Genomic DNA, 24,071 nt, shown 5'->3' with positions numbered 1-24,071 from the left:
CAGATGCCAAAAGAGTGCAAGAGTGGAGGTTAGCAGATGCTTACATAGGGTTAGTTTCTGCATCCAGAATCTTCCATGGAGAAGAATCTTCAGGTTCCATCCTAATCAGTTGAACCTAAACCAGTTTCTGGAGGCTGGACCTTGGGCATCAGAGTGCCCTTATCCCCACCCAGGTGATGCTAAGGTGCAGTCAGGATGAAGACCACTGTGTAAAAGATGAGTGAAGGCTAGGATATCTAGAATGCTGGTGGATATGATTTCCCAGATTCACTGCTTTTTCTCCTTATCTCTGGATTTTTCTCAACTCTACTTTAGAACTCCCCCAGTTCTAAAGATTAACTGCCTGTTCAATTTTTCCCTACAAGCTCACTCTTTTCTGCTTATATGTTTCACTCAAGTGTTTTTCTTTGTTAGCTTGCTTCTATTTTTGTGTTTTTGTTTCCATGAATGAGATGTGGGGAAATTGGGTGAGAAATGTTTCAAGTACCTTAACTTGGAGGAGAAATTCTATCCACTGCAGAAGTTCCAGTTTCTAACTGAACCCTGCAAGAAGTTATCCTAAGCAGCAAAAGGTAGGACTCAATATCAGGTGCTTTCAGGAGGCTGAATACCAAGGACTCTATCATGTAATGGCTACCACAAGCTTCCCTGGCAGTCCGGTGGTTAAGACTCCATGCACCCAATGCAGATATGAAGGTTTTTGATCCCTGGACTGGGAACTAAGATTCTGCATGCCACAGGGTGTGGCCAAAATAAAAAGTCTGCCTCAGAGACTCAGAGTCTCAGATAATCCTGAATAATGGATGTTGTGGTATTAAATTCAGCTTTTTAAAAGATCCTTTATGATTTCAGAGCTGTGGAGAATTCTTGTGAGACAATAAGAACTATATTCTCAATTGATTTGTGGAAAGGATGTACATGTGATTATAGATTGATGTCAGAGAGGAAAGGTTTAAGGGACAGTGTTTGACCTTGTTCCTGCTTATCAAGAAAGTTTTAATTCTGTTAGCTTCATGATTGATAGTGAATATTTTCTCAGTTGTTTTATTTCTTATTAATTGATGGTGAGAATCAGGAATGTCCAGATGAGAGAATTCCTTGGTGGTGTCTGCCCACACCAGTGTACACGTGGTGGGGCAGCTCCTGGGAATGGCTGCCGTAAGTGTCTGTGTACCCAGGGTGAGCCACAGCCACGCCTTGCCTCTCTGAGAGACTCTCCAAGACAAGCAGAGTCTTCTGAAATTTGGTCTATCCTTGGGATTCACACCACTATTTCATTTGGTCTTAATACTTGGACTAGAGCATTGAGCAGGTGGCTGCCGTGACCGGTGCACTAAGCGCGGCCGAGAGGAGCCACCCCACGTCCGAGGTCAGAGGTGGCGGCCAGGAGGAGCCACCTGGCATCCGAGGCCAGGGGCGGTGGCCTGGAGGAGCAACTGGCACCCGAGGCCAGGGGAGGTGGCTGGGAGGAGCAACCCAACATCCAAGGAGCTGTGGCTGTGCCAGAGCAGGAGGGCTTAGAGGAGCCATACCATGCTGAAGGTCAGGAAGGGCAGTGGTGCGGAGATACCCCTCATCCAAGGTAAGGAGCAGTGGCTGCGCTTTGCTGGAGCAGCCGTGAAGAGATACAACACACCCAAGGTAAGAGAAACCCAAGTAAGATGGTAGGTGTTGCAAGAGGGCATCAGAGGGCAGACACACTGAAACCGTACTCACAGAAAACTAGTCAATCTAAACACACAAGGACCATAGCCTTGACTAACTCAATGAAACTAAGCCATACTCGTGGGGCAACCCAAGACGGACAGGTCATGGTGGAGAGGTCTGACAGAATGTGGTCCACTGGAGAGGGGAATGGCAAACCACTTCAGTATTCTTGCTTTGAGAACCCCATGAACAGTATGAAAAGGCAAAATGATAGGATACTGAAAGAGGAACTCCCCAGGTCAGTAGGTGCCCAATATGTTACTAGAGATCAGTGGAGACATAGCTCCAGAAAGAATGAAGGGATGGACCGAAACCAAAAACAATACCGAGCTGTGGATGTAAGAGTAATATTGCATTAGTTCAGGTCAGTCACTCAGTCGTGTCTGACTCTTTGCAACCCCATGAATCGCAGCACTCTAGACTTCCCTGTCTATCACCAACTCCCAGAGTTCACTCAGACTGACGTCCATTGAGTCAGTGATGCCATCCAGCCATCTCATCCCCTGTCGTCCTCCTCCTGCCCACAATCCTGCCCAGCATCAGAGTCTTTTCCAGTGAGTCAACTCTTTGCATGAGGTGGCCAAAGTATTGGAGTTTCAGCTTTAGCATCATTCCTTCCAAAGAAATGCCAGGGCTGATCTCCTTCAGAATGGACTGGTTGGATCTCCTTGCAGTCCAAGGGACTCCCAAGAGTCTTCTCCAACACCAGAGTTCAAAATCATCAATTATTTGGCGCTCAGCCTTCTTCACAGTCCAACTCTCAGCTCCATACATGACTACTGGAAAAACCATAGCTTTGACTAGCTGGACCTTAGGCGGCAAAGTAATGTCTCTGCATTTGAATATGCTATCTAGGTTGGTCATAACTTTTCTTCCAAGGAGTAAGCGTCTTTTAATTTCATGACTGCAATCACCATCTGCAGTGATTTTGGAGCCCCCCAAAATAAAGTCAGCCACTGTTTCCACTGTTTCCCCGTCTTTTCCCATGGAGTGATGGGACCGGATGCCATGATCTTTGTTTTCTGAATGTTGAGCTTTAAGCCAACTTTTTCACTCTCCTCTTTTACTTTCATCAAGAGACTTTTTAGTACCTCTTGACTTTCTGCCATAAGAGTGGTGTCATCTGCATATCTGAGGTTATTGATATTTCTCCCAGAAATCTTGATTTCAGCTTGTGATTCTTCCAGTCCCGTTTCTCATGATGTACTCTGCATAGAAGTTACACAAGCAGGGTGACAATATACAGCCTTGACGTACTCGTTCTTATTTGGAACCAGTCTGTTCCATGTCCAGTTCTAACTGTTGCTTCCTGGCCTGCATACAGATTTCTCAAGAGGCATGTCAGGTGGTCTGGTATTCCCATCTCTTGAAGAACTTTCCACAGTTTATTGTGATCCACACAGTCAAAGGCTTTGGCATAGTCAATAAAGCAGAAATAGATGTTTTTCTGGAATTCTCTTGCTTTTCCATGATCCAGCGGATGTTGGCTGGATTTGATCTCTGGTTCCTCTGCCTTTTCTAAAACCAGCTTGAACGTCAGGAAGTTCATGGTTCACGTATTGTTGAAGCCTGGCTTGGAGAATTTTGAGCATTACTTTACTAGCATGTGAGATGAGTGCAATTGTGCGGTAGTTTGAGCCTTCTTTGTCATTGCCTTTCTTTGGGATTGGAATGAAAACTGACCTTTTCCAGTCCTGTGGCCACTGCTGAGTTTTCCAAATTTGCTGGCATATTGAGTGCAGCACTTTCAAAGCATCATCTTTCAGGATTTAAAATAGCTCGACTGGAATTCCATCACCTCCACTAGCTTTGTTCATAGTGATGCTTTCTAAGGCCCACTTGATTTCACATTCCAGGATGTCTGGCTCTAGGTGAGTGATCACACCATCGTGATTATCCAGGTCATGAAGATCTTTTTTGTATACTTCCTATGTGTATTCTTGCCACCTCTTCTTAATATCTTCTGCTTCTGTTAGGTCCAGACCATTTCTGTCCTTTATCAAGCCCATCTTTGCCTGAAATGTTCCTTTGGTATCTCCAATTTTCTTGAAGAGATCTCTAGTCTTTCCCATTCTGTTCTTTTCCTTTATTTCTTTCATTGATCGCTGAAGAAGGCTTTCTTATCTCTTCTTGCTATTCTTTGGAACTCTGCATTCAGATGCTTATATCTTTCCTTTTCTCCTTGGCTTTTTGCTTCTCTTCTTTTCACAGTTATTTGTAAGGCCTCCCCAGACAGCCATTTTGCTTTTTTCATTTCCTTTCCATAAGGATGGTCTTGATCCCTGTCTCCTGTACAATGTCACGAACCTCATTCCATAGTTCATCAGGCACTCTATCTATCAGATCTAGGCCCTTAAATCTATTTCTCACTTCCACTGTATAATCATAAGGGATTTGATTTAGTTCATACCTGAATGATTTTCCCTACTTTATTCAATTTCAGTCTGAATTTGGTAATAAGAAGTTCATGATCTGAGCCACAGTCAGCTCCTGGTCTTGTTTTTGTTAACTGTATAGAGCTTCTCCATCTTTGGCTGCAGAGAATATAATCAATCTGATTTTGGTGTTGACCATCTGGTGATGTCCATGTGTAGAGTCTTCTCTTGTGTTGTTGGAAGAGGGTGTTTGCCATGACCAGTGCATTTTCTTGGCAAAACTCTATTAGTCTTTGTCCTGCTTCATTGCACATTCCAAGGCCAAATTTGCCTATTACTCCAGGTGTTTCTTGACTTCCTACTTTTGCATTCCAGTCCTCTATAATGAAAAGGACATCTTTTGGGGGTGTTAGTTCTAAAAGGTCTTTTAGGTCTTCATAGAACCGATCAACTTCAGCTTCCTCAGTGTTACTGGTTGGGGCATAGACTTGGATTACTGTGATATTAAATGGTCTGCCTTGGAAACGAACAGAGATCATTCTGTCGTTTTTGAGATTGCATTGAAGTACTGCATTTCAGACTCTTCTGTTGACCATGATGGCTACTACATTTCCTCTGAGGGATCCTGCCCGCAGTAGTAGATATAATGGTCATCCGAGTTAAATTCACCCATTCCAGTCCATTTTAGTTCACTGATTCCTAGAATGTCGACATTCACTCTTATCATCTCCTGTTTGACCACTTCCAATTTGCCTTGATTTATGGACCTGACATTCTAGGTGCCTATGAGTAAGCGCAGGTGGCGGCAGCAGCCGGCGCACTAAGCGCGGCCGAGAGCTACCCCACGTCCGAGGTCAGCGGCAGCGGCCTAGAGTGCCAGGCTGCAATGGTGCAGGAACTGCTGAGAGGAGCTACCCCACGTCCGAGGTCAGGGCCGGTGGCCTTGAGGAGCTATCCCGCATCCGAGGTCAGGGGTGACGGCCGGGAGGAGATACACCACGTCTGAGGCCAGGGACGGCGACTGGGAGGAGCCACCCCGTGTCTAAGGTCAAGGGTGATGGCTGGGAGGAGCAACGCCACGTCCAAGGAGTGGTGGCCGTGTGGGGGCAGGAGGGCCTAGAGGAGCCATCCCACATTGAAGGTCAGGAAGGGCAGCAGGAGGAGATACCCTCATCCAAGGTAAGAAGCAGCAGCTGTACTTTGCTGGAGCAGCCATGAAAAGATACCCCACGCCCAAGGTAAGAGACACCCAAGTAAGATGGTAGGTGTTGCAAGAGGGCATCAGAGGGCAGACAGACCAAAACCATACTCACAGAAAACTAGTCAATCTAATCAAAACTAGGACCACAACCTTGTCTTACTCAATGAAACTAAGCCATGCCTGTGGGGCAACCCAAGACGGGCGGGCATGGTGGAGAGGTCTGACACAATGTGGTCCACTGGAGAAGGGAATGCAAACCACTTCAGTATTCTTGCCTTGAGAACCCCATGAACAGTATGAAAAGGCAAAATGATAGGATACTGAAAGAGGTACTCCCCAGGTCAGGAGGTTCCCAATATGCTACTGGAGATCAGTGGAGACATGACTCCAGAAAGAATGAAAAGATGGAGCCAAGCAAAAACAACACCCAGCTGTGGATGTGACTGGTGATAGAAACAAGGTCTGATGCTATAAAGAGCAATATTGCATAGGAACTGGAATGTCAGGTCCATGAATCAAGGCAAATTGGAAGTGGTCAAACAGGAGATGGCAAGAGTGAACATCAACATTCTAGGAATCAGAGAACTAAGATGGACTGGAATGGGTGAATTTAACTCAGAGGACCATTATATCTACTACTGTGGGCAGGAATCCCTCAGAAGAAATGGAGTAGCCATCATGGTCAACAGAAGAGTCTGAAATGCAGTACTTCAATGCAATCTCAAAAATGACAGAATGATCTCTGTTTGGATCCAAGGCAAACCATTTAATGTCACAGTAATCCAAGTCTATGCCCCAACCAGTAACACTGAGGAAGCTGAAGTTGATCGGTTCTATGAAGACCTAAAAGACCTTTTAGAACTAACACCCCCAAAAGATGTCCTTTTCATTATAGAGGACTGGAATGCAAAAGTAGGAAGTCAAGAGTAACAGGCAAATTTGGCCTTGGAATGTGCAATGAATCAGGGCAAAGACTAATAGAGTTTTGCCAAGAAAATGCACTGGTCATAGCAAACACCCTCTTCCAACAACACAAGAGAAGACTCTACACATGGACATCACCAGATGGTCAACACCAAAATCAGATTGATTATATTCTCTGCAGCCAAAGATGGAGAAGCTCTATACAGTTAACAAAAACAAGACCAGGAGCTGACTGTGGCTCAGATCATGAACTTCTTATTACCAAATTCAGACTGAAATTGAATAAAGTAGGGAAAATCATTCAGGTATGAACTAAATCAAATCCCTTATGATTATACAGTGGAAGTGAGAAATAGATTTAAGGGCCTAGATCTGATAGATAGAGTGCCTGATGAACTATGGAATGAGGTTCGTGACATTGTACAGGAGACAGGGATCAAGACCATCCTTATGGAAAGGAAATGAAAAAAGCAAAATGGCTGTCTGGGGAGGCCTTACAAATAACTGTGAAAAGAAGAGAAGCAAAAAGCCAAGGAGAAAAGGAAAGATATAAGCATCTGAATGCAGAGTTCCAAAGAATAGCAAGAAGAGATAAGAAAGCCTTCTTCAGCGATCAATGAAAGAAATAAAGGAAAAGAACAGAATGGGAAAGACTAGAGATCTCTTCAAGAAAATTGGAGATACCAAAGGAACATTTCAGGCAAAGATGGGCTTGATAAAGGACAGAAATGGTCTGGACCTAACAGAAGCAGAAGATATTAAGAAGAGGTGGCAAGAATACACATAGGAAGTATACAAAAAAGATCTTCATGACCTGGATAATCACGATGGTGTGATCACTCACCTAGAGCCAGACATCCTGGAATGTGAAATCAAGTGGGCCTTAGAAAGCATCACTATGAACAAAGCTAGTGGAGGTGATGGAATTCCAGTCGAGCTATTTTAAATCCTGAAAGATGATGCTTTGAAAGTGCTGCACTCAATATGCCAGCAAATTTGGAAAACTCAGCAGTGGCCACAGGACTGGAAAAGGTCAGTTTTCATTCCAATCCCAAAGAAAGGCAATGACAAAGAAGGCTCAAACTACCGCACAATTGCACTCATCTCACATGCTAGTAAAGTAATGCTCAAAATTCTCCAAGCCAGGCCTCAGCAATACATGAACTGTGAAATTCCTGACGTTCAAGCTGGTTTTAGAAAAGGCAGAGGAACCAGAGGTCAAATCCAGCCAACATCCGCTGGATCATGGAAAAGCAAGAGAATTCCAGAAAAACATCTATTTCTGCTTTATTGACTATGCCAAAGCCTTTGACTGTGTGGATCACAATAAACTGTGGAAAGTTCTTCAAGAGATGGGAATACCAGACCACCTGACCTGCCTCTTAAGAAACCTGTATGCAGGTCAGGAAGCAACAGTTAGAATTGGACATGGAACAACAGACTGGTTCCAAATAAGAACCAGTACGTCAAGGCTGTATATTGTCACCCTGCTTATTTAACTTCTATGCAGAATACATCATGAGAAATGCTGGGCTGGAAGAAGCACAAACTGGAATCAAGATTTCTGGGAGAAATATCAATAACCTCATATATGCACATGATACCACCCTTATGGCAGAAAGTGAAGAGGAATTAAATAGCCTCTTGATGAAAGTAAAAGAGGAGAGTGAAAAAGTTGGCTTAAAACTCAACATTCAGAAAACGAAGGTCTTGGCATCTGGTCCCATCACTTCATTGGAAATAGATGGGGAAACAGTGGAAACAGTGTCAGACTTTATTTTTGGTGGCTCCAAAATCACTGCAGATGGTGACTGCAGCCATGAAATTAAAAGACGCTTACTCCTTGGAAGAAAAGTTATGGCCAACCCAGATAGCATATTAAAAAGCAGAGAGATTACTTTGCCGACTAAGGTCCATCTAGTCAAGGCTATGGTTTTTCCAGTAGTCATGTATGGATGTGAGAGTTGGACTTTGAAGAAGGCTGAGCACTGAAGAATTGATGCTTTTGAACTGTGGTGTTGGAGAAGACTCTTGAGAGTCCCTTGGACTGCAAGAAGATCCAACCAGTCCATGCTAAAGGAGATCAGTCCTGGGTGTTCATTGGAAGGAATGATACTAAATCTGAAACTGCAGTACCTTGGTCACCTCATTCGAAGAGTTGACTCATTGGAAAAGACTCTGATGTTGGGAGGGATTGGGGGCAGGAGGAGAAGGGGATGACAGGGGGTGAGATAGCTGGATGGCATCACTGACTCGATGGATGTGAGTCTGAGTGAACTCCGGGAGTTGGTGATGGACAGGGAGGCCTGGTGTGTTGCGATTCATGGGGTCTCAAAGAGTCGGACACGACTGAGCGACTGAACTGAACTGACCTGAATCTTCTGGTAGCTGGACAAACTTTTGCCTGGTTTGCCTCAGGCAGTTTTACCAAATGTCAGAAATGGAAACACTCACAAATTACAAATGCTGCTGCCAGCTGTCCTGTCAAACGACTCTCCATCTCTAACCTTTCCTTATGTGTGGAGGTGATGGATTTTCTTTTTGAGAGAAATTACTGGAAAGTTGTTTTTTACTTGCTGCTATTTTTCATATGGAGCATAATATCAATATTCTGTTTTCCATAGTTGCAACTTGTTCCAGGATGGAAATTCCTTGTGCATTGCACTTTTCGTCGCTTCTCTGAGTTGCCGTGGCTGCTCCTTGCTTGAGGCAGACTTCTGCATGTGTGCTCTGTCACTGAGTTGTGTCTGACCCTTTGTGACCCCAGGGACTGTAGTGCCGGGGTCCAGCCCCGGTGGATCCAGGGAATTCAAAGGTTGGGATGGCGTTGGCATCCTTGGAAAAATACATATTTAATTACAGATAACTGAGAGAGATTAGAAATGGATAGTGTAGTAGGAGAATTAGTGGAGAAAAGGAGGATGAATCTAGATGGGAATTCAGCCATAGAAATGGGAGCAAGAAAGAAGCGACATGCGGGAATCAGTCTCTCTGGAAACTGAGCCAATTTCTTTATTTTTGGGTTTGCTTATATACCTTTTGTTACATATAGGGATGAATACAGAGTCATGCGGGGGTCAGCAGTCCTGACCTTTATCAAAATCAGGTGCTTCACATAAAAGGTCTCAGGGATTTTATGATCCTTTCTTTCTGATAACCAAAAACTTATTTTTTCCAAGGGTGTTTTTTTCTTAAACCAGGCACCACCCTCCAAATAAAGTTACATTCCTATAGGGTGAGGGTGTAGTGAGTTACAATCAAGAAAGGAATTTATTTAACCCAAGGTTAACATGATTAATCTTAAAGGTTAATGCTTATTTCTTCCTATATGCTAGTTATCTTCATTATAAGGGTAGGGAACATGGAGATTTAGCAGCAAACATCAGCCCAACAAATGAAAATCCTTTCACCAATGCTCCCCTTAAGATCTATTTAGTCTTAAAATAGTGATAAAGTTACATTTTTACATAGCAAGGACACAGTGATTTATAACAAAGTACAGTGATCTATTACAAAAGAGAAAATCCATTAACTCCAAAAGTCTAGTATTGCTAACATCAAAAACTACTATATTTCCTTTACTATATTCCAAATACATTGATTAATATATTCCCAGGTGCCTAAGGATATGGAGGCCTGGTGGCAATCATTGACTCAACAAGAAGAAAAAGCCCTATGCTAATTAAGACTCTCAAAATACTCCAAAACTCTCTGTGCTGTTTATGGTTAAAAGGTAGTAAACAATCATGTGGCAGGAGTATGGATAATCCTGTCACACAAGCTAGTCTGTCAGCAGAAAGGTTTGACCTGAGACATCCTTGTCCCACCCAGAGCAGGGAATGAGCAATAATTATTGACACAACAAATGAAAAACCCTTCACCAATATAATTCCTAACCAACCCACTATACTAATAATTTCCAACTCCCCAGAAGAATTTGCCTTTAGTAAGTCTAAAACATCTCGTGCCTCTCAGATTGGGTGGCTGTAAACAATCACATGTGGCCAGACAAACCTATACAGGTGGGCTAGATAAACTTCAGAGGAGACCGTAAGCTGAAACACTCTTGTCACACCCAGGAATTTTTATTGCCTTGGAGCGGCAAGTTAACTCCTTCTCCGAGAGAAACGGTTATGGGGGAGAGCCCCCCATAAAGTCAGAGGTGTAGGTGAGAGCATAAAACAGACTCTGGTTTTGGGGTTAGATGCTCGGGAACAGGGGGTTTCCTGAGGCTTGATCATGCCTTTGAGTATGCCAAGCCTCCTTCCTCATGACCTTTGCCATGGGCGGAGTTCCTCACGCTGGCGCCATCCCCCCCCCACCCCCCCCACCCCACCCCCGGCCCCCGGCACCATAACCCACCAGTCTTCTCTGTCCGTAGGATTATCCTGGCAAGAATCTTGTAGTGGGTTGCCATTTCCTCCTCCAGAGGATCTTCTCACCTCAGGGATTAAACCTGCATTTCCTGTGACTCCTGCATTGAGATGGATTCCTAACCACTGAGTCATCAGAGGAAGTCCCAAAAGAGTGCTTAATAATAATAAATGACTCTCCTCCCAAACTGCATCAGTAACAGTCTATGTTTGAAATCCTTTGTTATCTTTTTGAAAGATAAACATTTTCTATCCCAGTTAAATAATAATGGTTATCAAGAATAAAAAGAATTCACAGATGAGTGGAAGATATGAGCCATGAACTGGCATTTTTACCTTAATGAGGCTATTTCTCCAACCATTTTTTGGTTTTGTTTTATTAATATTGATTTACTTGGCTGTGCTGAGTCTTAGTTTCTGCATGTGGGATCTACTTCTCTGACTAGGGATTGAACCAAGTTTCCCTACATTGGGAGTGTGGAGTCATAACTAAAGGACCACCAAGGAAGTCCCTCAACTAGGTTATTAAATATTGTTTCTCAGTGGAAAACTCCAGATATGCTTAGGCAGTAATGACCGGCCTTTATTTACACTCCTTTTTGCTGGATTTATTGAATTTATCCATATTTTCTTTGGTGAGTGCTATTACTCTTATTTCTCCTATAGTTAGAGGGATGTTAAGCTCAAATGGAGAGCTGGGTAGCAGGCAACAGTGCTTCTCAAATAGAATCATAAGTTGCAGGAAAGTTTTGGATGGCAGATATTACTGCTGGGCTTCTGGTGGTTTGTGGCTCCAGCACTGGACTGCCCTTGGGGACACCTGGGCCGGGACTGCCCGTGTGTACAGTTTGATGTTCTTGCTTCTCTGTGTGGCCTCCACATTTCCATCTCAGGAAACTGTAAACAGTGTGTTTGACAATCCACTACGTGAGGGACTCTTCCAAAGAGCTCTCTGTGCCTCTTGGGATGGATGACAGGACACGGTGGAAATATATCAGTTATATTTTACTCAGTTCGGATCATCTTATTCACACTTCTTCAACTAAATAGTGTTCCCTTTATCCTCTATAGTAGATGAAAATCTCCATGACTTCATGGAGGCAGAGGCAGTTGGTGCAACCTGTTAACATGTGTGTGTGCATGTGTTCATTTGTGTAGACAAGACATTAAGGTTTAGTGAGAACCCATGTGAGGGATGGGGACATCTTTTGATAAATATCCTGATCAGGCACTGGTTGGCTGAGCAGAAAATGCCTTTTTTTTTTTTTTTGATGTTTGGTGTTATGGATTCTCCTTCCCTCCTCTTGTGTGTGGGTTCCTTAGCTTCAGACAGACGGAAGAGAGCTATCAAAGCATACCTGTCAGGTAAGCCAAGCTTACCCTGTTTCTGTGTTAGTAATGCGGGATTGCCGAGAAAGGAAAAGCCCTGTTCCTGAAAGACTTACAAACTTTTAACGTTTTGTCTTTTGAGAAGTCTGTGGAGGAATTGATATTGTGGCCCAAGGTGTTTAGTTTTGGTAACTTGGGTTTGCTGAATGATTTTCCTTTATGGTGAAGCAGGGGACCTAGGAAGAGGGGGGACCATCAAGGGGTGACTGGAGAGAAGAAGTACGTTGTTTGGTGGAGTGGCTGTTTGGCAGGGTGGGTGGGTGTTGCTGTTCCTTCGCGTTTTTCTTTGGGAAAGAAACTTGCTTTCCCTGACTCTTACTCAGGGTGAAGCCTCAGTGCACCCTGAGTCAATTGGTTTAGGCGTTGGGGAAGAGAGGACAGGTAACATTTCTTCCAAACCACCAACTTCAGTGGATGGTGGATCAAGAACTATGGAAGACGTGATTTTTTAGCTTGGCCTCCACCATGTTTAATTTTTTACTCCAAGGAATACTGCAACTTCTAGCAGGTAGAGACATATTGAGGCAGTGCTCTCGGGAGCTGAGAGCCTACAGAGCTGCCAAACCTGGTTTCTTTGTGGTGCTCCAGCCAAAGCTGGTTTCCATTCCCTTGATCTACGTGTGGAATTTGGGGTAGAAAAGGGTGGATGTGTTTGTGCCAGTGTCTCAGTTCATAAGGATTCATGAAGAAGGTGATAAAAGCATGTCTCCCATATGTGAACCACATTGACTTTCTATTGGGCTGGGACATTGAGAGTATGGGGGACAGGGGCAGGCTGCCAGCAGGCTTCTTCCTGTGGAAGCAGATTTCTTCCTCTTCTTCTGCCACCTTTTTCTTTATTCATCTTAAGGCTCAGTTGGTATTGAGCCTGTTTGTGATATTTGTTGAGCATCCACGGTGTGCTAAGCACAATGTACTAAGGCTTTACTATGTTTCAGTGGAAAATTTTACCTGCAGGTTAAAACTGTTGTCTACTTGTCTTATAGGAGATAATAGATCTGCATATTTTTCTTTTAAATTAGTCACGAATGTAGCATTTTGTCAAAATGTATTTTAACATGCTAATGATAAAAGTAAATCTTGTGTAAAGAAAAACTGACATTTCTAATTAAGACTTTTTTCTTTTCTTTTAGGAAGGCACCACAGTAGTTCAACCCATATTTTTGGGGAAAATGGTTAGCTATGTTGAAAACTACCATCTTTCCGATTCTGCCGCTTTGCACGAAGCCTACAGCTACGCGGCAGGGCTGAGCGCCTGCGTGCTCGTGTGGGCCGTTCTGCACCACTTGTACTTCTATCACATTCAGCGCTTGGGGATGAGGCTGAGAGTAGCCGTGTGCCATATGATCTACCACAAGGTGAGTGTCGCTAGGTACCACGGTGTGTTCCTCTCTTGAGGGATCAGGAACATTTGGGGAAAGTTCTCTGTAAATTACAAATTTTGTAACTGGGATCGTTTACACCTTCCTAGAGAAGCTTGCTTTTGCATCAAGCCAAGTTTATTGCTGTCGAAGCAAACTTTACCAATACATAATGAAAAGTTTCCTTTTGAGATCAAGTGTTGGCCATCCTTTACAACTTTTAGCCATAGGCTGTCACAAAATAACCACTAAATTTGTACTGTAAAATATTACATTAATATTCAAGAATAAGTATTAAAAGTATCAAGTTGATTTTCAAAGTCTTCATGCCCAAATCCCATAGTGCTGTTTATGGAAATTTTTTGTTGTCGTTCATTAATACCTTCAGTTACATCAAATTTGTATTTAAAAGTGAACTTCAGAGATTGGATCTATAAAACTATATCTAAGAGCAGAGAATGTATTTGATAAAGGGAATGATTCTAATTTTAAAAGACCCATCTAATTATATTCAATATAATTATGTTTGCTAGAGAAAAATATAAAGAGAATTCATGCTAAATATAGACTCACTTCTTATATTTTATAGATAATTTTTGTTAATGGTATGAAAGAAAATAGGATATTTGAGATGAAACTTGAAATTTTACATTGTTTCATTAATTCTAGAGAGAATTTGTTGCTTTTCATTTAAATTATTTTAATACAATATTTCCTTTTATTCTTAGTATGCATTGCAGCAGTTTTAATAAGAACTGATTTAATGTGTTTAGTGATTTTGTATTGAGGAATGCCATGAAATTATTTGATAGTTTACCCTTGTCTAAACTAGTGTAAAAAGAGTAAGGCTTTCAGATATCTTTACAAAGGTATTGCCACAGATATATCAGTGTCAAGAGCTGAAGGGCTCAGTATAAACTTGATCCTGGATATGTCTTTGCCTTAGACTGTTAAAAAAAAAAATCCTTATTTGACTGTATTATATCCTTCAAATTTTCAAAGAGAGTAGATCTTAAATGTTCTCACCACACATGTTTAATAGGATAACTATATTAGCTAGTGGATACTTTAAAGGGTTTTACTACAGTAATCATTTTCCAGTATGTATTGATACCAAAGTATCATATTGTAACCTTAAACATATGCAATTTTTATTAATAAATAAAGTCCTCATTGAAAGATAAAACAAAGCAGCTTAAATTGAAAATATTGCTTCTTTTACCTGGTTGCTGCTTATCTAGAGCTTCTGCTTCTTCAGAATACTTTTTCAGCAGAAAGTGAGATGTCTTCTCCTCATCTTTCCTTGAGCAGAGTCTTGTACTTTTCAGGAATGTGTGAAACTGGGGACCTGGCATCTCACTGTCTTGTCTGACAACAGCATCTGAGCTGCTTTCCTTCTGGGTGATGTGGAAATTGCAACTGTGCCCGCATACTGCAGTCAGAGGTCTTCACTGTCATTTATCATCATCTTTGTTATTCTGTTGCATCTTTAACCATTTAAGAGATGGATACTCAGATTTCCCCACAAATTGGCTAAATGTTTGTCTTTTCAGATCATACTTAACTCTCATAATAGTTGCGAAATTTTCCCTGAACCGTGTTGTGAAACCTTAAGTTAGGTGTGAGGTGATGGTTTGATGAAAGCTCACTCTTGCCTGCACAAGTGAGCCATTGTCTACCTGTGTTTCTTCCTCTCCCCATCACACTTTGGAATCTTGCCTTTGGGAAATGTGATCTGACCTGGCACATTGGCTTATGTGAATGTAAATATCTCCCAAGAGGTTCATTTATTGCTTTGATTGTACCTAAATGTTGGCCCTGTATGAAGTCAAGAATTATGGGGATTATAACATAGACATAACTTGAAATTCCAGAAACCTGGAAAAGACAAATTTCTTCATACACAGCCTTGCATCTAGAGTCCTGCTGGGGTATAGAAACAAGACACTTCTTTTCAGGTTACAGGTGGGGTGATTCTTTAGGGCACGGCTGGTGCTGCCGAGAAGCTCTGAAAGGCCCCTCTGAACTGTGGTTCATGCTCAGGCCCCACCTCCTGATCCCTGGTCCTGGGAAGGAATCAGATTGGGCATTAGAAAGGGAGTAGCCATAGTTTGTTCTGACCATGGATTCCAGGTTGGGGCAGGTCTCCAGGAGGTCTCTAAGGCTGCACATATTCCACTTCTAAAATGGCCCATTCAGCATTTCATGCTCTTTGCAGCTGAATTTTGAATGATAGTGAAGGAGGTATCATATATACATATACATTTATTAATTAATACATTTCCACAGCTTTGGTAAAATTACCTTTGGCTTTTAATCATTGGTTTTTGTTGTTGTTGTTGTTATGGTAAAATACACCCAGTGTAAAGTTGACCAATTTCACTCCTTTTAAGTACAGCATTTAGTGACATTAGGTACACTCACATTGTTGTATAGCCATCACATTATTCATCTCTGAAACTTTTTCTTTTTCCCAAACTGAACCTCTGCATCCATTAAACACTAACTCCCCAACCCCTCTCCGCACACCCAGCACCATTCTACTTCTTATCTCTGTGAATTTGAGTACTTTAGTACTTCATGTAAGTGGAATCATACAGTGTTTGTCATTTTGTGTTGGCTTATGTTCTGTAGCATGATGTCTTCAAGGTTCATCCATGTTGTGGCAGGTGTCAGAATTTAATTCCTTTTTAAGGCTTAATAATATTCCATTATAGGCCTATGCAACATTCTGTGTGTTTACTCATGGACAGTTGTTTCCACCTTTTAGCTACTGTGAACATTGCTGCTGTGAATATGAGTGTACAAATTGTCTGTTCAAGTTTGTGTTTTTAGTTTTCTTGAGTGTATCCTTAGTAGTGTAATTGCTGTATTGTATGCTAATGTCATGTTTAATTTTTGAGGAACTTCCATATTCTCTTCCATTGTGGTTATATCATTTTACATTCTCACTTGATCATTGTTTTCTTCTTTAGCTTGAGGAGTAAAGCAAAAGTTTCTTATGAAGTATGACATTGTGTTTGGATCAGTAGCTCCAGTTGGTGGTCTGTTGAAGCAGCTCCTGGTGTCTTTTCAGCTTCCTCAGATCTCTAGGGCATTTATCTTACTAAATAAAGGGATTGATCAACACGGGTTGTGTATTTTGTAAAATCAGCAGACTGGCATCAAGACCACAGTTTCCTCACAGGAACAGTGTTTTGAACATTATACTTGCTCATTTCAGAATGAGGAAACTAAGCCCAAAGTGTTAAAATATTGTCACCCACCAAATGAATGATTGAATCCAAGTCTCAGAATTTCTTTCCTAAGGCAACCTCTCCAGTCTCATCTAATTTGGCTGAAAATTACTTAGTTGGCTCCTAAGTCTAAACCTACACCCCTTAACCTTCAGGCAGGTCCAAGTTCACTGTAACAAGGGGTGGATTTTGCTTCTACCTCCTGCTCCTCCCTTTGCTGTCCTTGTGGTTGGGGCTGCCGCCACACTGAGGAGTTAGAGGCTGAACAAGGGTCCCTAGAGCCCTGCTGTCAGGGGTCATCCTGCTCCTGCTGACACCACTCACGACCCCAGAACGCATGCTCCGTTGTGTTATGTTCTAAGATGACTTTGTGTCACCTTAGGAACCCCGATCTCTGTCTCCCTCTCTCATTTCAGGCTCTTCACCTGAGTAGCACCGCCATGGGGAAGACCACCACAGGCCAGGTAGTCAACCTGCTGTCCAACGATGTGAACAGGTTTGACCAGGTGAGCTGCCCCTGAGGGATCCTCTTCCATGTCCCATCCTTCTCACTGGGTTCAGCTTATTGGGATGCCAGGTGCCAGGGTTTGGTGTCAGCCAGGGTTCTGTGAGGATGTAAGACAAAGGTTCTATTTATCCAACTTTCACTTCTCTGCGTGCAACTTCGATGTAATTCTATGTATTGTTTCCTAAGTGAGAGTTTTGTTTTTCTAATAATAAATGGCAGCAGTGTTCTTGCCCAGCGTGGTTAGTGTCCTAAGGGGTCCTCCTGAAGCGGCCCTTCTTGGCATGTGGTGTAGGTGTTGCTGAACTGTCTTCCTCCTCTTCTAGGTGATGAAGGCCTGGTGGTCAGGGATTGTTTTTTCCCCTGCACCCTGTTCAGTGCCTGCTGCATAGGGAGCCTTCAAGTGGGTGGTCCTCAGACACAACTTCCTCTCTGCTGTCCCCACACACTCTTTTTTCCACTGACCTTAAGCATAGATCACATGACCCAGAACATTGTAGCTGTTGCTCAGATCTGTGTTGTAGTAGACACTTCTCTTTCAAGTATTCATTCATCAAACATGAAGTAAGGCCCCTACTCACTTTCAGGGATGAATAAAGCTTAGTTTCTGCCCCATAGAACCCACAGTCTATCAGGGAGGTAAATATAGAAGTAATTACTGGAGAGAGCAGTAAGTACCATAATACAGGCTTTCCTGGGATGCTGGGGAGCCTAGGAGAGATGGGGGCTAAACTCTGGGATGGAGAGCATTTGGGCAAGCCCTGAGCTCATCTGTATTGTGGTCAAAATCTACATCTTCTTTCATTGCTGCTGGCCTGATTCTCCCGTGGCATCCCTGAAATCAGCCCTGTGCTGCCCTGGAACAGTGTCATCTGGGGTGGGCACTTGGATTTCTGCTTTAGTAGGTTTAAAACCCAGTGAGATCATTTCTATTTGGTTCCTGTCTGTTCCTTCAGAGCATATTGGCTCGATACTCTGTCCTTATTGGTTTCTATACCATCCCAAAGAGAGGCTATGCTAAAGAATGCTCAAACTACTACACAGTTGCACTCAACTCACATGCTAGTAAAGTAATGCTCAAAATTCTACAAGCCAGGCTTCAGCAATACATGAACTGTGAACTTCCAGATATTCAAGCTGGTTTTAGAAAAGGCAGAGGAAACAGAGCTCAAATTGCCAACATCTGCTGGATCATCAAAAAGGCAAGAGAGTTCCAGAAAAAACATCTATTTCTGCTTTATTGACTATGCCAAAGCCTTTGACTGTGTGGATCACAATAAACTGTGGAAAATTCTTCAAGAGATGGGAATACCAGATCACCTGACATGCCTCTTGAGAAACCTATATGCAGGTCAGGAAGCAACAGTTAGAACTGGACATGGAACAACAGACTGGTTCCAAATAGGAAAAGGAGTACGTCAAGGCTGTATATTGTCACCGTGCTTATTTAACTTCTATGCAGAGTACATCATGAGAAATGCTGGGCTGGAAGAAACACAAGCTGGAATCAAGATTGCCGGGGAAAATATCAATAACCTCAGATATGCAGGTGACACCATCCTTATGGCAGAAAGTGAAGAAGAACTAAAAAGCCTCTTTATGAAAGTGAAAGACGAGAGTGAAAAAGTTGGCTTAAAGCTCAACATTCAGAAAATGAAGATCATGGTATCCAGTCCCATCACTTCATGGCAAATACAGTGGCTGATTTTATTTTGGGGGGCCCAAAGTCACTGCAGATGGTGACTATAGCCATGAAATTAAAAGATGCTTACTCCTTGGAAGATAAGTTATGACCAACCTAAACAGCAGATTAAAAAGCAGAGACATTACTTTGTAAACAAAGGTCTGTCTATTCAAGGCTATGGCTTTTCCAGTGGTCATGTATGGATGTGAGAGTTGGACTGTGAAGAAGGCTGAGTGCTGAAGAATTGATGCTTTTGAACTGTGGTGTTGGAGAAGACTCTTGAGAGTCCCTTGGACTGCAAGGAGATCCAACCAGTCCCTCCTAAAGGAGAGCAGTCCTGGGATTTCTTTGGAAGGACTGATGTTGAAGCTGAAACTCCAATACTTTGGCCACCTGATGCAAAGAGCTTACTCACTTGAAAAGACCCTGATCCTGGGAATGATTGAAGGCAAGAGGAGAAGGGGATGACAGAGGATGAGATGGTTGGATGGCATCACCTACTCATGAGTTTGGGTAAACTCCGGGAGTTAGTAATTTACAGGGAGGCCTGGCGGTGTGTGGTTCATGGGGTTGCAAAAGTCAGACAGGATTGAGCGACTGAACTGAACTGAACTGAAGAAGGCTTTGTCTTTCTCTTCAAGGTAATGATGTTCTTGCACTATCTGTGGGTGGGGCCACTGCAGGCTGTCGCAGTGATCGCCCTGCTCTGGATGGAAATAGGAATATCATGTCTTGCCGGGATTGTGGTTCTCATTATTCTTCTGCTTTTGCAAAGCTGCTTTGGGAAGTCGTTTTCATCACTCCGGTAAGAGAAACACTTCTTTTATTTTATTTTATTTTTTTTAGCCTGAGTTTATTTATTTTTAAAATATAAATTTATTTATTTTAATTGGAGGTTAATTACTTTACAATATTGTATTGGTTTTGCCATACTCAACATGAATCCGCCACAGGTATACACGTGTTCCCTATCCTGAACCCCTCTCCCTCCTCCCTCCCCGTACCATCCCTCTGGGTCATCCCAGTGCACCAGCCCCAAGCATCCAGTATCATGCATCGAACCTGGACTTGCGATTCATTTCATATATGATATTATAGATGTTTCAATGCCATTCTCCTAAATCATCCCACCCTCTCCCTCTCCCACAGAGTCCAAAACTGTTCTATACATCTGTGTCTCTTTTGCTGTCTCGCATACAGGGTTATTGTTACCATCTTTCTAAATTCCATATATATGCATTATTATACTGTATTGCTGTTTTTCTTTCTGGCTTACTTCACTCTGTACAATAGGTTCCAGTTTCATCCACCTCATTAGAACTGATTCAAATGTATTCTTTTTAATGGCTGAGTCATATTCCATTGTGTATATGTACCACAGCTTTCTTATCCATTCATCTGCTGATGGACATCTAGGTTGCTTCCATGTCCTGGCTATTATAAACAGTGCTGTGATGAACAATGGGGTACATGTGTCTCTTTCAATTCTGGTTTCCTTGGTGTGTATGCCCAGCATGGGATTGTTGGGTCATAGGCAGTTCTATTTCCTGTTTTTCAATGAATCTCCACACTGTTCTCCATAGTGGCTGTACTAGTTTGCATTCCCACCAACAGTGTAAGAGGGTTCCCTTTTCTACACACCCTCTCTAGCATTTATTGCTTGTAGACTTTTGGATTGCAGCCATTCTGACTGGTGTGAAATGATACCTCATTGTGGGTTTGATTTGCATTTCTCTGATAATGAGTGATGTTGAGCATCTTTTCATGTGTTTGTTAGCCATCCATATGTCTTCTTTGGAGAAATGTCTATTTAGTTCTTAAGCCCATTTTTGATTGAGTCATTCATTTTTCTGGAATTGAGCTGCAGGAGTTGCTTGTATATTTTTGAGATTAGTTGTTGGTCAGTTGCTTCATTTGCTATTATTTTCTCCCATTCAGAAGGCTGTCTTTTCACCTTGCTTACAGTTTCCTTTGTCATGCAGAAGCTTTTAAGTTTAATTAGGTCCCATTTGTTTATTTTTGCTTTTATTTCCAATATTCTGGGAGGGGTCATAGAGGATCCTGCTGTGGTTTTTGTCGGAGAGTGTTTTGCCTATGTTCACCTCAGGAGTTTTATAGTTTCTGGTCTTACATTTAGATCTTTAATCCATTTTGAGTTTATTTTTGTGTATGGTGTTAGAAAGTGTTCTAGTTTCAAAAGAAACACTTCTTTTAAAAATTGATATGTAATTGGTAACATCCACAGTCTGCTTCATGCTTTTGTTCAAAAACAAGACAAATGCCTTCTCTAGTCTCTTCTTTGTGTGAGTTGCAAACCCTACAGCCTTAGCCAGTGGAGGCTCCAGCCTTAAACTGAAGGCTGACCCTGAAATGGGAACAAGAAAGGCATTCACTGGGTCCTCTTGGCACTGTGTCTGAAAAAGTAGATTGTCCTTCAGCAGAATTTACCCATGTCCAAGTTATTTAAATATTGATAAATAGTAATAATCTTGTAGCCCCATTTCTCACTGTATATATTTTTTTATGCTTGTGTTGGAGCCTTTCAGGTATTTATTCATGTTTCCATTAAGTTATAAGCACCCCCAGGGCCAGGTTGATCTTCATTGTGTCTTCATGAAGCCCCACAGTCAAAGCAGCAGATGTAACAGAAAAGTGGCTGGCGGTGAAGAGCCTTCTGCTGCTGAGTTAGACTGAAGCAGGTCCCAGAGGGTTGGAGGTGGGTGGTTGTCAGGTGATGGTGATGTTATGCTATTTGAAGGTCACTGAGTTCTTGTGTTGTGTGTGTAATTCTGTGCTTGGTGTCTATATTTGGAATTTCCTGTCCTGTCTTTGCTGGAGAGATAGATACTCCCTGTCTTCGAGACCCTATTCCAGTGCTACCAGGTCTCTGAAGCTCTTCTTGTTCTCCTTTCCTGGTGGAATTAGTAGCCGCATCTTTTCTGCTCCCCAGAACTTCTCTCCTATTTTATTACAGCACAGACTGTCTTCTTGGGTGTCTTTCTGCCGTGACCTCTTTGAGCAGATGGTTTGTATCTGGCACATTTCAGATCTTTCTTAGCCGATGCTGCACATTCTCCAAGTTACTTCTTGAAGTGGACTGAGTGGTTGGCTTCCTAGTTGAAGCCTTTTTCTCCATTTGTACTCTGAGTAGGACCTGCCTGTGTTCTAAGTGCAAAAGGTCTGTAGAGGATGATTTGAGTCCTGGCCCCGCCCCCTGCCCACTCCTGCTGCCGCTGCTGAGGGAAGCTGGGCTCTGGTCACTGAGGCTCATCTCACGTCTGTCCCCTCAGGAGTAAGACTGCTGCTCTCACAGACAAGAGGATCAGGACCATGAGCGAAGTCATAACTGGCATCAGAACAATAAAAATGAATGCTTGGGAAAAGTCACTTATAGACCGTATTACCAGACTGAGAAGGTAAGTTTATATATATAGATGTCACTCCATATTTTCATGCTTTATTTCCTATTTTATTGGATACTTTAGATGTCTTACCAAAGAAGGATTTCAGTTCATCTTCACATTAAGATGAACTTAAATACTGGCTATTCACTGCACCCCCTACATGTTGCAGGAGGGTTAAGAATAGTGGAGACATCATTTAACCTGCTCTTTCATTTGCCGTCTTCTCAAAGGAAAAAATATATATGCTTCTTACTTATATAGTAATGAAATTCTAAGTAGTTCTTAATACCTCAAATCCCAATAAGCAATGCTTTTAACATAGTATTTGAGACAATGACATTCAAACTAAAATTGTAATTTATGGTGATGGCTGATAGCCAGGAAGATCATAGAGACTTGGTATACTTGTATTGAGCCAAATTGTATAAATCACTATTGTTCATTGTTCTATGCTTAGTCACTCAGTTGGATCTGACTCCTTGTGACCCCATGGACTGTAGCTTGCCAGGCTTCTCTGGCCATAGGACTTCCCAGGCAGGAATACGGGAGTGGGTTGCCATTCCTCCTTCAGAGGATCTTACAGACCCAGGAATTGAACCCGTGTCCCCTGCATTGGAGGTGGATTCTTTACCACCATGAAAGCTCATGAATCACTATTATTCAATTCAAATGGAGCTATGAAAATACTGTCCCTTTTTTTCTGCTTCATGTTTTTAGACTGTTTTTCCATCTTTCATTTAAATATCTGGTGAGCATTTCTATGACCCCACCTTGTTACCTCTCACTTTGCACCTTTGTGGAGCCTATCTTCCTTCTACTCTGGCCTCCAAGCCTGACTGACTCCAGCTCATCTTCAGGGTCCATGTGTGTGTGACTTGCCCTGACCCCACTGCTCTGAGTTACATATCCCAGCTCTGGGCTCCCTTGGGGGCTGTGATGACTGTCTCTGTCTATTGTCTCCCAATTTTGTGGTTGCTAATACTCTTTGCCCACAAGTTCATGAGTACCTGGAGGGGACAGGCTGTGTCTTTCTGTGAGGAGCCTGGCACAGACTTGTGATTATGAATGTTTGTTGAAAGAATGTTCAAACCCTGTTGGATTGACCCAAAATGTTTGAAATTGTGACAGAAAGCCTCCTTTTACTTGAAAGAGTGAAGTGGCGATGAAGTGTGTGGTCCTGGTGTCGGGCAGACCCCTGAGTGTGCACTATGCTAATGTCTCCATGATGTGAGGGATGGTTTATCTTAATCTGTGTCCATTCCCTAGAAAGGGGCCACTTACACAGGGCACTGAATTCATGTCTTATATGTTGATGCTTCTTATAAAACCTTTGTCCTACTTTCTTTTTACAGTAAGGAAATTTCCAAGATTTTGAAAAGTTCCTACCTTAGAGGCATGAATTTGGCATCATTTTTCACTGTGAGCAAAATCATGATTTTTGTCACCTTCATCACCAATGAGCTCCTTGACAACCGGATCACAGCCAGCCAAGTGTTTGTGGTGGTGACGCTGTTTGAGGCTCTGCGGTTCTCGAGCACCCTTTATTTCCCCATGGCCATCGAGAAGGTGTCAGAGGCTGTCGTCAGCATCCAAAGAATCAAGGTTTAGTGAAAAATAACTTTTTTAAGTTATATGCAGGTTTTACCTAAAATATCTCTTTTATGTGGTGTCACTGTGTGCCAGTTAGGTGAGATTTAACTCTTTCAGTGCCAAGCTGGCAATCTTTCCAAAATGTATGTATTCCCTTCTTTTCTTAGGTAAAGTGCGTTAAAGGTACTGTGAGATCCATGCTAGTTTAGGGCCAGTAGTATAAATGGCAGCAGCACAGGCTCTTGATGTGCAGTGAGCGATGGCTGAAGGATGATTAAAATGTCTAAAAGCAGGAGAAGCAAACAGATGCATCTGCTGTGCT

General features: G+C 42.5%; 1 protein-coding gene across 1 annotated transcript in view; it reads left to right on the top strand.

Annotated features, from left to right (window-relative positions):
* Positions 1 to 23,761, top strand: part of LOC128071431 (ATP-binding cassette subfamily C member 4-like) — a gene marked incomplete at its 3' end in the record, with an annotated part of 40,751 nt that extends 16,990 nt beyond the window's left edge. The window contains exons 4-8 of the mRNA XM_052664303.1: positions 13,103 to 13,327; positions 16,983 to 17,072; positions 19,397 to 19,560; positions 22,046 to 22,171; positions 23,512 to 23,761. Coding sequence (XP_052520263.1) covers positions 13,103 to 13,327; positions 16,983 to 17,072; positions 19,397 to 19,560; positions 22,046 to 22,171; positions 23,512 to 23,761 — 855 coding nt within the window. The remainder of the gene's footprint in view (positions 1 to 13,102; positions 13,328 to 16,982; positions 17,073 to 19,396; positions 19,561 to 22,045; positions 22,172 to 23,511) is intronic.
* Positions 23,762 to 24,071: the final 310 nt, after the last annotated feature.

The sequence above is a fragment of the Budorcas taxicolor genome, unplaced genomic scaffold (genome assembly GCF_023091745.1).
Source record: "Budorcas taxicolor isolate Tak-1 unplaced genomic scaffold, Takin1.1 scaffold676, whole genome shotgun sequence".
In the NCBI taxonomy this organism is placed as follows: Eukaryota; Metazoa; Chordata; class Mammalia; order Artiodactyla; family Bovidae; genus Budorcas; species Budorcas taxicolor.
This window is presented reverse-complemented; position numbering and strand designations above follow the sequence as displayed.